At 43.4% G+C, this 16,861-nt stretch overlaps 1 protein-coding gene across 1 annotated transcript in view; it reads right to left on the bottom strand.

Moving 5' to 3' along the window:
* Window positions 1-383: 383 nt before the first annotated feature.
* Window positions 384-16,861, bottom strand: part of LOC138077652 (antigen WC1.1-like) — a 55,035-nt gene continuing 38,557 nt past the window's right edge. The window contains exons 11-20 of the mRNA XM_068969759.1: window positions 16,676-16,768; window positions 16,285-16,599; window positions 14,851-15,165; window positions 6,319-6,360; window positions 5,916-6,230; window positions 5,634-5,666; window positions 4,950-5,087; window positions 4,473-4,562; window positions 3,468-3,605; window positions 384-529 (exon numbers count right to left, since the gene is read on the bottom strand). Coding sequence (XP_068825860.1) covers window positions 384-529; window positions 3,468-3,605; window positions 4,473-4,562; window positions 4,950-5,087; window positions 5,634-5,666; window positions 5,916-6,230; window positions 6,319-6,360; window positions 14,851-15,165; window positions 16,285-16,599; window positions 16,676-16,768 — 1,625 coding nt within the window. The remainder of the gene's footprint in view (window positions 530-3,467; window positions 3,606-4,472; window positions 4,563-4,949; window positions 5,088-5,633; window positions 5,667-5,915; window positions 6,231-6,318; window positions 6,361-14,850; window positions 15,166-16,284; window positions 16,600-16,675; window positions 16,769-16,861) is intronic.

Genomic DNA, 16,861 nt, shown 5'->3' with positions numbered 1-16,861 from the left:
ATGTTTAGAACTGTTTTTTATTTTTTCCCATGAGTTCATCTTGTTAGGAAGGGGTGTGTGAATGTAGACCAAGTTTACATCCTTTTCTAAATAAGGGTGACCTGGAGCACTTGTGAGCATACCCGCATTAGCCCTAAGACAGGTGAGAAAGCAGGTCAGCTCACTCATCTTGCATTTCCTTTGAGGAAGATGGCATTTGAGGGCCAATCCTCTAAAAGCATTTGACATGGAACTTGCTAAATTAACAGCACAGCAAAAAGTTAATTTATTCAGAATATTTCATTTTGAGCAATTTTCATATGACACAATTACAGGTCAGCACTACTCTATTGAAATACAGGCAATTAGAATATCTGAGGATTCATCTCATATTTGATACAGCATCACGAGAAAGTCACTGGGGATGTTCCCAGGGCACTGAGTTCAACATCATCATACCTAGCGTCCCCTTTCTTCCCCTGGAGCAGCCAGAGGCTCTCTTCTCCTTCTCCAGGATCAGCAGTATCTCTGGAGAAGTTCAGACAAGAGCCTGAAATAGAAAAGAGAAGTTTGATTAGAACTGAGACACAAGGATGGGACAGAACCCCCTGGTGGAAGGTAGTCAAGCAAGTGCTTATGACAAAGCATCCCTTGGACCCAGGTGTGGGGAGGGAGACTCAGGCTATTTCACATGAGTCCCAGTGAGGATGGATCCCAGCAGTGCTCTCAGATCCAGTTCATGTGGTCTCCTGGGCCTCCGTGCATATGGAAATCCTGCATCACAGGAGACCTGTGCTCAGGAGCTCTGGAAGACCTGCTTCCAGGCAACACAATACCAATGAGATGCCCAGCAATGGGAAGAATCATAAAAAGGCATCTAAATTGTTCTCCTTTCACAGGTGATAGATGCAAATTCACAATAAGAGGGAGACTGGAAACAGGAAAAATCTGAATTCCTCACTCACAACCCAAGTCTGCTCTTAGTTGACTTGACTTCTGTTCCCAATTGTCCACTAATAGTATCACAGGTGCAGCCACAGATAGCACCTCCCCAGAAACTACACAGGCCCTCAGATGGAGAAATACTCTTTTCTAGACAATGAGTGTCTTCTCACAGCTACTGAAATATCAGTTTATTGTGATCCACACAGGCAAAGGCTTTGGCATAGTTAATAAAGCAGAAATAGGTGTTTCTCTGGAACTCTCTGGCTTTTTTGATGATCCAGCAGATGTTGACAATTTGATCTCTGGTTCCTCTGCCTTTTCTAAAGCCAGCTTGAACATCAGGTTCACATATTGCTGAAGCCTGGCTTGGAGAATTTTGAGGATTACCTTGCTAGCTTGTGAGATGAGTGCAATTGTGTGGTAGTCTGAGCATTCTTTGGCATTGCCTTTCTTTGGGACTGGAATGAAAACTGACCTTTTCCAGTCCCATGTCCACTGCTAAGTTTTCCAAATGTGCTGGCATATTGAGTGCAGCACGTTCACAGCGTCATCTTTTAGGATTTGAAAGAACTCAACTGGTATTCCATCACCTCCACTAGCTTTGTTCATAGTGATGCTTCCTAAGGCCCACTTGACTTCACACTCCAGGATACCTGGCTCTACGTTAGTGATCACACCTTCATGATTATCTGGGTCATGAAGATTTTTTTGTACAGTTCTTCTGTGTATTCTTGCCACCTCCTCTTAATATCTTCTGCTTCTGTTAGGTCCATAGTATTTCTGTCCTTTATTTTACCCATCTTGGCCTGCAATATTCCCTTGGTATCTGTAACTTTCTTGATGAGATCTCTAGTCTTTCCCATTCCATTGTTTCCCTCTGTTTCTTTGCACTGATCAGTGAGGAAGGCTTTCTTATCTCTCCTTCCTATTCTTTGGAACTCTATATTCAAATGGATATATCTTTCCTTTTCTCCTTTGGTTTCACTTCTCCTGTTTTCGCAGATATTTGTAAGGCCTCCTCATGTCTGAGAAGGCCTCTGAGGAGGCCATGTTGCCTTTTTGCATTTCTTTTTCTTGGCGATGGTCTTGATCCCTGCCTCTTGTACAATGCCACGAACCTCCGTCCATAATTCATCAGGCACTCTCCGCATCAGACCTAATGCCCTGAATCTATTTCACTTCTACTGTATAATCATAAGGAATTTGATTTAGGTCATACCTGAATGGTCTAGTGGGTTTCTCTACTTTCTTCAATTTAAGTCTGAATTTGGCAATAAGGAGTTCATGATCTGAGCCACAGTCAGCTCCCGGTCTTGTTTTTCCTGACTGTATAGACGGTCTCCATCTTTGGCTGTAAAGAATATAATCAATATGATTTTGGCACTGACCATCTGATGATGTCCACATGTAGAGTCCTCTCTTGTGTTCTTGGAAGAGGGTGTTTGTTATGATCAGTGCATTCTCTTGGCAAAACACTATAAGCCTTTGCCTTGCCTCATTTTGTACTCCATGGCCAAATTTGGCTGTTACTCCAGGTATCTATTGACTTCCTACTTTTGCATTCCAGTCCCTTATAATGAAAAGGACATCTTTTTTAGGTGATAGTTCTAAAAGGTCATGTAGGTCTTCATAGAACGGCAACTTCAGCTTCTTCAGCATTACTAATTCGGCTTAGACCTGGATTACTGTGATATTGAATGGTTTGCCTTCATGTATGCGACAGTGCAAAGATATTATTAAAACACTTGTTCCACCTTTGAATTTGGTCCAGTTCAGTTCACTCAGTCATGCCTGACTCTCTGTGACTCCATGGACTGCAGCACAACAGGCTTTCCTGTCTATCACCAACTCCTAGAGCTTCCTCAAACTCATATCCATCGAGTTGGTGATGCCATCCAGCCATCTCATCCTCTGTCATCTCCTTCTCCTCCTGCCTTCAGTCTTTCCCAGCATCAGGATCTTTTCTAAGGAGTCAGTTCTTCACATCAGTTGGCCAAGGTATTGGAGCTTCTATTTCAGCTCAGTCCTACCAATGACTATTCAAGATTGATTTCCTTGCCATCCAAGGGTCTCTGAAGAGTCTTCTCCAACACTACAGTTCAAAAGCATCAATTCTTCAGCACTTAGCTTTCTTTTAAATATGCTCAATTAATCAATAAGTTTCTCTTTCGGCCATGACACAATGCTTGCGGGATCTTAGTTCCTTGACCAGGGTTGAACCTAGGCCCGAGCAGTGAAAGTGCAGAATCGTAACCTCTGGACCACCAGGAAATTCCCTAATCTATAAATTTTCATGCAAGTATATCACATATAAAGTGATAAGTTTATGTCACATTTTAGAGACGTAAATGCCAAAAGCAGAGTGATTCCTCACTCCTCGGAAGGAGTCTGAAAGCATTAAATATGGCATATGCTACCAAGATGATGCTACCAAATGTATGAGATTAGCTATATTTTGAATCTCTAGGGAGGCTGGGCATTGAAGAGCACAAATTCACTCTTTCCAATAGAAAGATTGCTGGAGATCAACTGACCCCACTCACCGGTCTGAGAGGACCTCACCCCATCCTCCTTCTCTGGGGGCACTTCCTCCTCGCTCCCCTGAGAGGCAGAAGGAGTTCCAGGCACTGGTACTTCTTCAACATCATCATAATTTTCAGCAGGGACATCAGTCCTCTGATCTGGGGGTTCCAAGAGCAGACAAGGGAGTGTATGAAACCGCAGTAAGTGTGTTGTTCTGGGGAATACCTAATATACCTTCTGACCCAGGTTTCTGAGTTTCTGAATAGAGTCACTGGTCACTCCTTGTTTCAAAAGACTTTTTTCTCTAAGACCATGTTTCATTTTGATGTGTCCATAAGCCAAAACATGATTTTACATAATTAATATTTTCTGGTGGAAACTACATATCTCAAAGCAACTCTTTTACCCTTGAGCACTGCTAAAGGACGTTGACAAACTGCACTTTACAGATGTTATTTTTAAAAAACATTCTGTGCCTGTGGTGATTCTGGACACAGAGAGACCAGCCCCGATGTGCGACATCACAGAACAGCCAGAGAAGGAGAAGGACGAACACCATCTGGACACAAGGGATACTTCTGGTCCCTCAAAGGAAAACTATTCCCCTTAAACCTCCTCTGAGGGAAACTCTCCTCCCCAAAGCCCAGCTGAGGCAGGTCCACCTCTCTTTCCTGGAGTGGACCTGGAGTCACTGTTGTCCTCACCATCTCTGGTGTAATACGGCAGTTTAGTCAGTGAGAATCTGACGGGAAAGCCTCATGCGGAGACAAACATCACAAATCACACAGAATGACCCTCCCCACACCCACGGGACCTGTGTTAAGGCTGAGAAGGGACAGGTCTGGCTCCTGCAGTGTAGACAGAGGCTGGGAGATCATGGGGCTCTGAGAGGCCATCCTGCCTCTCTGGAGGAGCCGTCTCTGTGAGCCTGGTGCACACATGGGGTCTGCAGATGCTGAGAAGATGTGCACAGCCAGGGGGTGGTGATAACCAGAGATCCCAGGAGGGCAGACAGAGACACTCACCTGGGCTGCCCAGACCTTCCTTCTGTGTCAGAAGGTAATCGAGCTCCTCATACACGGCTTCAGCAAGAGCATCTTCATAGCTAGATAAGGCTGAGAGATCACCCAGCAGGTCAGAGAAGCTTCCCCAGATACCCTGATCCAGCCAGCCCACCTTCATCTCCCTGGTGCTCACATGGGGGCTGCCAGGACCTCAGCATCGTCTCCTACCCCGTGCACCATGTCAGCACCTTCTCCCCTCGTTTGACCCTGATTACAGCTCAGCGCCAACTCTGTCTGTTCTCACATGAGAGGCCATGACTCATGAGAGTTCACACCCCAGTCCTAAGATCCTCTGTCTACTCAGCCCTTAGAGCTCAGCACGGAGCACATGGAGTCTGCAGACTCAGAACAGTACCTGGCCCAGGTTCCCTCCTCACACCTGCCCCATCTCCTGCCTCCACACACTCTCCCTGGTCCCCAGTTCCCCCTGCAGCCCACCTCTGCGCTCTGCTCTCCATCTGAGCAGCTGAGTCACCAGGATGATGAGGACCAGGAAGAGAAGGGCTCCCAGGATGAGGCAGAGGACCCCAGGCAGGGAGAAGATGCCAGGGAGAGAATTTGAGGTTGTTCTTGTCCCTAAGGAGAACAGGAAAAACGGCTGGAGATAGTCTTGGGCACAGAAAAATCTCCTGTGTCAGCATTTTCAGGAGCTCCGGACAATGGCGTCTCAGAATCAGACAGTGTCAGGGCTCCCTGGGGTCTCGTCCTGAGACAAGTCAACTCCACTCTGGCCAGTGTGGCCCCGAGGCAGAGCTGAGGATTGTCAGGGAGCTGCCCTGCAGAGACAGCCTCTGAGGACCCAGCTCATCCCCTCTCCTTGGGCTTCAGGAGACAGAGCATCAAACATCCAGGGATCTACACCTCACTGATGAGGAGCAACACTCAAGGGCAGGTGGGAGTTCCTTAGATTCTACAACATGGGAACCATACGTTGTTGGCCCCGGGCATGAGAACATTTGACCCTGGACATCAAGGCAGGGGATTGCCCCAGTGTAATGCCCTGGCTGCTCCCCAACAGCCACGGCTCCTCAGACTCTTTCCTCTTCTGAGCTGTCAGAGAGCCCGCAGGACAGGTCCCCAGTATTTGAGTATTCTCCCCTGCAGGTGGATGGATCACAGTACCTGCTGTAGTCGTGGGCAATGATGTCCTTACACCTAAAGAGAAAAACAGTAGTGTGGGGAGGGAGAATTGGCAAGAATGCAGGCAAATCTTTTCCCTCCTGAGTCTGAAATCACCCCTCAGTCTCTACAACATCAGTGTCCAGTCCTCCCAGCTCCCCCGTCCTAGATCAGAGCCCCAGCACCCGGGATGTCTGAACACAAACTCCCTACCACGCCCGGCCCAGCCCACTGCCCCCACGCTGCCCCAGCTCACCCAGGGTTGACCCCAAGCTCCTCACTCACCAGAGCACCTCACACCAGCGTCCTCCTCGTGCTTGCAGTCGCTCTGCCCCCAGGGCTCCGCAGCACAGTCCCACAGGGAGGACTCCTGGCCCCCGCACCGCACCTCATCCAGCCAGATGCTCCCATTTCCAGGGCCGAATGTCGCAGCCTGCACGGCTTCCAGGGCCTGGCCACAGCCCAGCTGCTGACACACCACCTCGGCCTCTGCCAGGCTCCAGGAATCATCGCACACGGTGCCCCAGGAGCCGCTGTGCCAGACCTCCACCCGCCCTGAGCACTCGCTGTCTCCTCCCCTGAGCCGGAGCTTCTCCCTGTCTGAAAAGGCAGCAGCCCCTCCTGTGACTGCCCTGGTGGGAGGAAGGAGCCCCTGGGAGCCACAGGGGAGGGGGCGGGGCTCACGTACCTGTGCAGGGGTCAGCAGTTGGACAGCTCTTAGGTCTTCTTCCTGCAAATGAAAGTTTGTTGTTGAATTACGACGCCGGGATTCTTGGCCCCTGGAGGAGAAGAATTCAATCCGGGGCCAAAGACGAGGCTTGATCGCTCAGAGCTTTTGTGTAATAAAGTTTTATTAAAGTATAAAGGAGATAGAGAAAGCTTCTGCCATAGACATCAGAAGGGGGCAGAAAGAATACCCCCCTGCTAGTCTTTAGCTAGATGTTATATAGTTATCAGCAGTCTGTTAATGAAAGAAAGGAATGTCTCAAAACTTGGAATGGCACCAGGCCCCTCACCCATAGGATGTATTTTGGGATAATCTTGGCTCCAAATGGTTCATCTTGGGCCATAAAATGATTAACTTGAATCTTGAAGAAGGGCAGATCACCATACAAATAGTTTCATTTACATAGATAAGAGGAACCTTATTGGAGTATAACGTACTGGTTTATCAAATAGGTTCTGAGCCCAAAAGGCGGAACCGACTTGAAGACAGAGTTTGGGGTGTATACATAGTACATTAGCATAGCCTAAGATAAACATTTCCATAAGAAAAAGGCATTTGTTAACTTCAGGTGAAACCAGGTGGCATTATAACAACACAGAATTTTAAGAGAAACCTCCTTTTAAATTTGTATAGATCACTTTCTAACACCGCACACAAAAATAAACTCAAAATGGATTAAAGATCTAAATGTAAGACCAGAAACTATAAAACTCCTAGAGGAGAATATAGGCAAAACACTCTCAGACATAAATCACAGCAGGATCCTCTATGATCCACCTCCCAGAATTCTGGAAATAAAAGCAAAAATAAACAAATGGGATCTAATTAAAATCAAAAGCTTCTGCACAACAAAGGAAACTATAAGCAAGGTGAAAAGACAGCCTTCTGAATGGGAGAAAATAATAGCAAATGAAGCAACTGACAAACAACTAATCTCAAAAATATACAAGCAACTTATGCAGCTCAATTCCAGAAAAATAAACGACCCAATCAAAAAATGGGCCAAAGAACTAAATAGACATTTCTCCAAAGAAGACATACGGATGGCTAACAAACACATGAAAAGATGCTCAACATCACTCATTATCAGAGAAATGCAAATCAAAACCACAATGAGGTACCACTTCACACCAGTCAGAATGGCTGCGATCCAAAAATCTGCAAGCAACAAATGCTGGAGAGGGTGTGGAGAAAAGGGAACCCTCCTACACTGTTGGTGGGAATGCAAACTAGTACAGCCACTATGGAGAACAGTGTGGAGATTCCTTAAAAAATTGCAAATAGAACTACCTTATGACCCAGCAATCCCACTGCTGGGCATACACACCAAGGAAACCAGAATTGAAAGAGACACATGTACCCCAATGTTCATCGCAGCACTGTTTATAATAGCCAGGACATGGAAACAACCTAGATGTCCATCAGCAGATGAATGGATAAGGAAGCTTTGGTACATATACACGATGGAGTATTACTCAGCCATTAAAAAGAATTCATTTGAATCAGTTCTGATGAGATGGATGAAACTGGAGCCGATTATACAGAGTGAAGTAAGCCAGAAAGAAAAACACCAATACAGTATACTAACACATATATATGGAATTTAGAAAGATGGCAATGACGACCCTGTATGCAAGACAGGAAAAAAGACACAGCTGTGTATAACGGACTTTTGGACTCAGAGAGAGAGGGAGAGGGCGGGATGATTTGGGAGAATGGCATTCTATCATGTATACTATCATGTAAGAATTGAATCGCCAGTCTATGTCTGACGCAGGATACAGCATGCTTGGGGCTGGTGCATGGGGATCACCCACAGAGATGTTATGGGGAGGGAGGTGGGAGGGGGTTTCATGTTTGGGAACACATGTAAGAATTAAAGATTTTAAAATTTAATAAAAAAAAAAAATTTGTATAGAGAAGGAAAAAATATTGCTACTTTGTTTCCTCCTGCCGCTTAAGAGAGATAAAAATGTCTGACACCTGGAGGCTATTTCCTCTATTTGAGACCCCTGGCCTTCCTGCCTGTTACCCTCTCACAAACAACAGGGAAACAGTGGATCAGGAACACCTGAGGGTGTTCCTGTCCCCACATAAGATTATCTAAGGTCCATGGCACCCCACTCCAGTACTCTTGCCTGGAAAATCCCATGGACGGAGGAGCCTGGTAGGTAGTCCATGGGGTCGCTAAGAGTCGGGCACACTGAGCGACTTCACTTTCGCTTTTCACTTTCATGCATTGGAGAACGAAATGGCAACCCACTCCAGTGTTCTTGCCTGGAGAATCCCAGAGACAGAGGAGCCTAGTGGGCTGCTGTCTATGGGGTCGCACAGAGTCGGACACGACTGAAGCAACTTAGCAGCAGGAGCATGACTCAGTGCAAATGACATGTGAAAATACAGGCTCATTATCTCCTGGGCTGAAACATTCACTGCATCTGATCACCAGCTGAAATTACTTTAAATATTTACTTGTTTATCAGTCTTCACACGCCACAGCAAATATAAACACAGACATCTACGAATGTACACACACTCCTCTGAGAGAAAGGTCCATTAGAAGAAGGACCTTGTATATCTTATATGCACCATGTTTCTGCTATTAGGACAGTGCCTGCACATTGTATGCACTCATTCAACAATATCTATGGAAAACCACTTCTAAATACCTAGATAGAGGCTTGATAAATATTTATTATGAATGAACAGACAAATAAAATTCAGTGAAATAAAATTTCTTTTTTTAAATTCATACTAATCAGTGAAATAGTAATCCAAATATAAATTAATGGTAACAGTCTATGATAATAGTTCATATTAAAATTAATCAGGCCAGAAGCACAGAGTCAATGTATATTCAAAATATCATGTACATATTTTAGTGGAAAATTGTTAGACAGATTATAAACTACTCTTACCTATTATTCAGTGTGACAAGTGGGCAAGTGAAGACTACTGTTGTAAAAGGAAAGTCTCTTTTCTAAATTTATTTTTAATTAAAAATAAAGTCATCTCCAACTCTTTGTGACCCTATGGACTGCAGCCCACCAGGCTCCTCTGTCCATAGGATTTTCCAGACAAACATACTGGAGTGGATTGCTATTCACTTCTCCACTGGATCTTCCCTACCCAGGGATCAAGCCCAGGTCTCCCGCACTGCAGGCAGTTTCTTTGCTGTCTGAGCCACCAGAAAAGCCCGTAGTGTTGGTTAGGAATCTTTTAAAAAGGAAATATACAGGAAAGACTTAGTAGAATTCTGAGAAGATATATGGATACATATATGTACACACTGAGTAAGCCAGAAATTTTTGCAATAGTGAAAAAAAGCCTAGTGAGAAAAATTTGTATTGAGAAGATGCAGAAATAATAAACAAAAGACTGAAAATATATATAAAAGAATTGAATCTGACAGAAATAAATATTAAAAAAAAAACAGAAGGGTAAATAGTACCTGTCATAAAGTATCAATATTTCTATATTCTTTGCAGATCATCCTATCAAAACTCCTACCCACTCTATGCAGAGAACCTCTGAGAAAACGATGGCAGGACCTCTGTGAGCAGGTTGCTCATTTTCATGGTCAAAGACTTTACCACCTCTCAATTCACAGGGTTTTATTGTAAGAAAAACATCAACAATAAAAGGTCTCATAGTTTAATGTCTCTTTGGCCTCCAAATGAAAAAGACAAAGAGATGAGCAAAGAGATGCAAGGAAGGGAGTGAGCCTCTGCTTTTGAAGTATCTGATCCCACATTCTCTTAGCTATGGGTTTCAGGCAACATCCAGCATACCATTCAAGGTGTACCTGAATGGGGTGTGTGTGTGTGTGTGTATGTGTGTGTGTGTGTGTGTGTGTATGTGGAGGGGGAGGGAAGAAGAAAGACAAACAGAGGGAGAAATGTTGAAGGAATAAGGTGCTATAGTTTGACTATTTGTCACCCTCGCCAACATTTATTTATTTCATTCAAAATTTATTGCTGAAATCTCACTTCCCAATGTAACAGTATTTAGTGGTGGAGCCTTCTCAAACTCTTCGAAAAACAGAAGAAAAGAACACTTCCAAATTCATTTTCTGAAGCCAACATTAGTCTGATATCAAAGCCAGATAAGGACACCATGAGAAAAGAAAATTACGGGCTAATACTCTGATAAATACAGGTGCAAAAATTGTCCACAAAACATTAGAAAACTGAATTTGACAATACACTAAAAGAATCATACATGATGATCAAGTGATATTTGCTCCAAGGATACAAGGATAGTTCAACATTCACAAATTAATCAATGTGATACACCAAATAAATACAATGAAGGTAAAAATCATATCCTCCAAGGATGCAGAAAAAGTGTTTGACAAATTCAACATCCACTTACAGTAAAAATTCTTTTACAAAGTAGGGATAGAAGGATTGCATCTCAACATAATTAAGGCCATATGAAAAGTACACAGCTAACATCATACTTGACTGTAAAAAAACAAAAGCTTTTCCTCTGAAATCAGACACAAGACAAAAATGTCTACTCTCACCACTTTTATTCAACTTAGTTTTGGTAGTCCTATCCAGATCCATCAGGCAAGAAAAAGAAAATCAAGATATCCACATCTGAAAGGAAGAGGCAAAACTGACACTATTTGCAGATTGAAAAGTGAAAGTGTTAGTCACTTAGTCGTGTCTGACTCTTTACAACCCCAAGGACTGCAGCCTGCCAGGCTCCTCTGTCCACTGGGATTCTCCAGGCAAGAATACTGGAGTGGGTTGCCATTCCTTCCTCCAGGGGATCTTCCTGACCCAGGGACTGAACCCAGGTCTCTTGCATTGCAGACAGATTCTCTACCATCAGAGTCATGAGGAAAGAAACCCCTTTACATGATATTATATGTAGAAAACACTAAAGACTTCAGCAAAAATATGAGAACCAATACACTCAGTAAAGTTGTAGAATGAAAAATCTGTATATAAAAATCATATGCATTTCTTTACACTAACAACAAACTGCTATAAGAGAAACTGAGAAAACAATTCTATTTACATTTGCATGAAAATGAATAAAATATCTAGGAATAAATTTAACCAAGGAGGTAAAATATCTGTACACTGAAAACTATAAACACATTGATGAAAGATACTGAAGATGACTCAAATAAATGGAAAAATATTCTGTGCTCATGGATTGGAAGATCTAATATTATTAACATGCCCATACTACCCAAAGCAATCTACAGATTCACTGCAATCCTTACCAAAATTCCAATGGAAATTTTCACAGATATAGAAGAAACAATCCTAAAATTTGCATGGAACCACAAAAGATGCTCAATACCAAAGCAATCTTGAGAATGAATAACAAAGTTAGAGGTGTCTTGCTTCCTGGTTTCAAACTATATTACAAAGCTATATTAATCAAAACAGTATGTCATTGGCATAAAAATGAACCCAGAGATCAATGGAACAGAATAGAGAGTCCATAAATAAACCCACCATTTCTATGGTCAATTAATTTTTGACAAAGAAGCCAAGAATATACAGTGGGAAAAGGACAGTTTTTTTCAGGAAATAGCATTGGGAAAACTGGACAGCCACATGCAAAACATGAAACTGAACCACTATCTTACACCCTTCACAAAAATTAACTCAAAATAGATTAAAGACTTGATCACAAGTCCTAAAGCCATAAAATTTCTACAGGAAAACACAGAAAATAAAATCCTTGACACCAGTCTTTGTGATGATTTGGATTTGACACCAAAAGCAAAGGGAACAAGAGTAAAAACAAGCAGATGTGATGACATAAGGTTAAAAAGCTTCTGCCCAATTAAGGAAACCATCAACAAAGTGAAAAAGCAACCTATGGAATTGGAGAAAATATTTGTATATTATATTCTGGTAAGGATTATTATCCAAAATACAGAAAGAACTCATACAACTCAGTAGCAAAAAGCAAACAATCTGATATTTTTTTAATGGGAAGAGAACCTGAACGGACATTTTTTTTTTTTTAAAGAATACATACAACTTGCCAATAGGTACAGGAAAACGTGCTCAACCCTATTAATCATCAGAAAATACAAATCAAAATCACAATGAGATATCACCTCATATCCTCTAGAAAGGCTTTTATCAAAAAGAAGAAATAACAGGAGTTGAGGAGAATGTGAAGAGACTGGAAAGCTTTTGCACAGTTAGAGGGAATGTAAGTTGATGCAGCCCCTATGGAAACAATATTGAGGTGTATCAAAAATTAAAAATAGAACTGCCATATGATTTAGGAACTTCACTTTGGAGTATTTATCTGAAGGAAACAAAAACACTAATTTGAAAACCCAATGTTCACTTCATCAACATATGTTCAGTTGCTAGGTTGTGTCTGACTCTTTGCAACCCCATGGACTGCAGCATGCCAGGCTCCTCTGTCCTTCACTAACTCCCAAAGTTTGCTCCAATTCATGTCCACTGAACTAGTGATGCTATCTATCTTATCCTCTGTGGCCCTCCTTCTTCGTTTGCCTTCAATATTTCCCAGCATCAGGGTCTTTTCCAATGAGTCAGCTCTTCTCAGCAGGTGGCCAAAGTATTGGAGCTTCAGCTTCAGCATCAGTCCTTGAAATGAATATTCAGGGTTGATTTCCTTTAGGATTGATTGGTTTGATCTCCTTGCTGTCAAAAAGACTCTCAATGCAACTGTGGCATCCAAGAACCACAATTCAAAAGAATCAACTCTTTTTAGCTTCTTCTATAACCTGGCTCTCACGTCTAGAGACGACTACTGGAAAAAATATAGCTTTGACCATATGGACCTTTGTCAGCAAAGTGATGTCTCTTTTTAATACCTTGTCTAGGTTTGTCACAGAGGAGCAAGCCTCTTTTAATCTCACGGCTGCAGTCACCGTCAGCAGTAATTTGGGAGTCCAAGAAAAGAAAATCTGTCACTGTTTCCACTTTCTTCCATTTTATTTGCCACGAAGTGCTGATGATCTTAGTTTTTAGAATGTTGAATGTTGAGCTGTAAGCCAGCTTTTTCACTCTCCTCTTTCATCCTCAATGACAGGCTCTTTAGTTCCACTTTGCTTTCTGCCATTAGAGTGGTAGCATCTGTGTATCTGAGGTTGTTGATATTTCTCACAGCAATCTTGATTCCAGCTTGTGATTCATCCAGCCTGGCATTTCCTATGATGTTCTCTGCATATAAGTTAAATAAACAGGGTGACAATATACAGCCTTCACGAACTCTTTTCCCAATGTAGAACCAGTCGGTTGTTTCATGTCCAGTTCCAACTGCTGCTTTTTGATCTGCATACAGGTTTCTCAGGAGGCAGGTAAGGTGCTCTGGCATTCTCATCTCTTTAAGAATTTTTCACAGTTCATTGTGATCCACATGGTCAAAGGCTTTATGTAGTCAATGGAGCAGATGTTTTTCTGGAATTCTATGGCTTACTCTATGATCCAACAGGTGTTGGCAATTTGATCTCTGGATTCTCTGCCTTTTCTAAACCAAACTTGTACATCTCAGAAGTTCTCAGGTCACTTACTGCTGAAGCCTAGCTTGAAAGACTTTGAGCATAACCTTGCTAGCATGTGAAGTGAGCACAATTGTGAGGTAGTTTGACCATTCATTAGCATTGCCCTTCTTTGAGATTGAAATGAAAACTGACCTTCTCCAGTCCTGTGGCCACTGATGAATCTTTCAAATGTGCTGATGTATTGACTGCAGCACTTTAACAGTATTACCTTTTAGTATTTTATAGCAATATATATGAGTCAAACAATGTAAGTCTTCACTGATGAATGGATAAAGAAAATGTAATATAGACTTATATTCACCCATAAAAAAGAGGAAAATCTTGCCAGTTGCAACAACATGGATGGACCTTGAGGGCATTAGGTTAAGTGAAACAAATCAGACAGAGAAAGAAAAATACCATGTAATCTCATTTATATGTGTAATATTAAAACAAAAAGCAAGTTCAGAGATGCTGAGTAGTTGGTGGCTGCCAGAGGTGGGGGATTTTGTGCAGGCAAAGGTAATCAAAAGGTATAAATTTGAACTATAAAATTAATAGGTGAAGAGATACAACATACAGCACGGTGACTATAGTGAATACTGTATTGTCTATTTGAAAGATGGCAAGAAAATACATCTTAAACATTCTCATCATGTAAGAAAAATATTTAACTATATATATGGATCCATGTATAGGATCTGTATATATATGGATCCATATATAGAGACATAACTAACTTACTGTAGTGATCATTTATCAGTACACACAAACATATAAGCATTATGTTGTACACAGCTAAAAATATAATGTTGTATTAATTATATCAATTAAAATTTTAAGAAAGCAAGTTTGGAACATGTAGATAAAATGAGCTCCATCCAAACTTCATGTTATGAACTCAACTTAAACCCATCACTTAGATTTTAAAATATCAAATCTCACTAATAACATCCTACAGTGTTGGGAAAGACGCAGAAACAGACATAAGTCACCTGCACATGAGATGTAGGCTTCCTCCTTTGGAGAGCATGAACTGAATTTCCACGGGCCAGAAGGACACTGCCAGAGGGAGGTATCAGTTTTCCGACACTGAATTAAATCTACCCACTGGGGTCTAGAACCTTCCCTGAGACCAACAGAGGTGTTGAGACTTCCGCTGTCCCCACAGCCAAGTTGACTGCAGATGATGGACACGGTGACATCATCCATGGGGCTGCGGCAGACACTGCCCCAGGTCCCGTTGTAGAAAACTTCCAGCCACCCAGCACACTGCTCGTCCTTGCCGACCATCCTGAGGGCCAGGAACTCTGAGATCAAAAGGAGGAGACAGGACACAGTGAGCACCCCACTCAGTGCTCTGGGTCTTCCTCTCTCCCCAAAATTGTGAACATTCATCTGTGACCAGGCTGAGGAAGCAAATCCATTAGATGACCAGAGTGAAACTTGTCTCCTCTTCACCTGACTTTGTCCATTTCTGACCGTCTTTCTAAATATTTCTACCACCATGATGTGGTGGATATGAACTGAAAGGAAGACCAACCTGGACACCTGCAGGGAGAGGGAGCTGACTCCTGCTTCCTGACAAAACATCTAAGAGAGGGTATGAAAGGGATGTGATGTGGACAGTGTGGAGGCAGATAGAATAATGGACCCACAGATGTCTACATGGAAGCTGTGTCTGTGTTTCCTTATCTAACAAAAGGGACTTTACATATATGATTACAGTATGGTCCTTGGGATGGTAAGAGTCACCTGAAATATGGCGGATTAACCACCTGAGCACAGTCTAATCACATTCTTAGACTCACTATCCTTTAAAGTGGAACCTTTTCCTCATTCTTGTTAGAGGGAGATGTGAGCATGGATAATGGTCAGAGAGGGGGAGCGTTGCTGGTCTGATGATGAACAGAAGGGGGTTATGAGTGAAGGCAGGCAGGCGGCTTCTAGAAGCTTGAAAAGACAGGAAACAGATTCTTTCCCAGAGGATCAGAAGTGACGTGGCCCTACTGAAACTTTTATCACAGTCCAGTGAGATCCCTGCTGGACAGCTAAGCTAGAGAAGTGTAAGGAAATAAATATGTTGTTTTAAACCACTAGCAATGTAGCAATTTGTTACAGAACAAACAAAAACTAGCACAATGGCTTTAAGACTTCTCTACTCTATGCACCAGAAGGGTGAGCCCTGATTTCAAGAAAAACTGTGAGAAAAGGCTCTTCCAGGAAACACTGCTGAGAAGAAAGGACCAGAACCTTAGCTGCTGCAGGAGGCAGTGAAAGCACCTGGTCTTCACGCCTGCTGGAAAGACAGGCTCCACGGGAGGAAGCCTCCTTGTCTGGTCCTTTCAACATCTCTCCCTCAGGGCTCAGACCCCCGTCCTCCAGGGCCCCACCCCTCCTCCAGCCTGTGGACAGTGTGGAGTGCTGACCTGAGCAGATGACCCCCGCGTCCTCCTTGTGTCTGCAGTCGTGCTGCCCCCAGCCCTGGGAAGGGCACCTCCACACCTGGGACTCATTTCCAGCACAGTTCAGGTCGTCCAGCCAGATGGGCCCTGATCCTGCCCCAAAGTGAGCAGACCCCGTGGCATTGAGGGCTTCTCCACAGCCCAGCTGCCTGCACACCACGCGGGCATCGTCCAGGTCCCAGCCGTCATCACAGATGGTGCCCCAGGAGCCCTGGTCAAGGATCTCCACTCTCCCGGCGCAGGGACCGCCCCCGTCCACCAGGCGGAGCTGCCTGCTGTCTGAGGAGAGAGAAATGGGACAATGGGGCGGTGACCTGAGGAATGAGAAGGGTCTTCTGTTCCGTGGGACCCTCACCTGAGCAGTAGGGGGCGCTCTCCTCTGAGGCCGCAGATCCTGCTGGTTCTGACACAAAGTGGTCGCACTGGGGCAGCACTTGGGTCTGGTTTCCTGAAGAAACAGCGATGATTAGAAGGTTGGGAGGGTTAAAGAACAGGAAAGTCAGTTAAATTAAATAATTTTTAGGAGGGGAGGGAAGTTTGG

This window comes from Capricornis sumatraensis, chromosome 4 (genome assembly GCF_032405125.1).
Source record: "Capricornis sumatraensis isolate serow.1 chromosome 4, serow.2, whole genome shotgun sequence".
NCBI classification, from domain to species: domain Eukaryota; kingdom Metazoa; phylum Chordata; class Mammalia; order Artiodactyla; family Bovidae; genus Capricornis; species Capricornis sumatraensis.
This window is presented reverse-complemented; position numbering and strand designations above follow the sequence as displayed.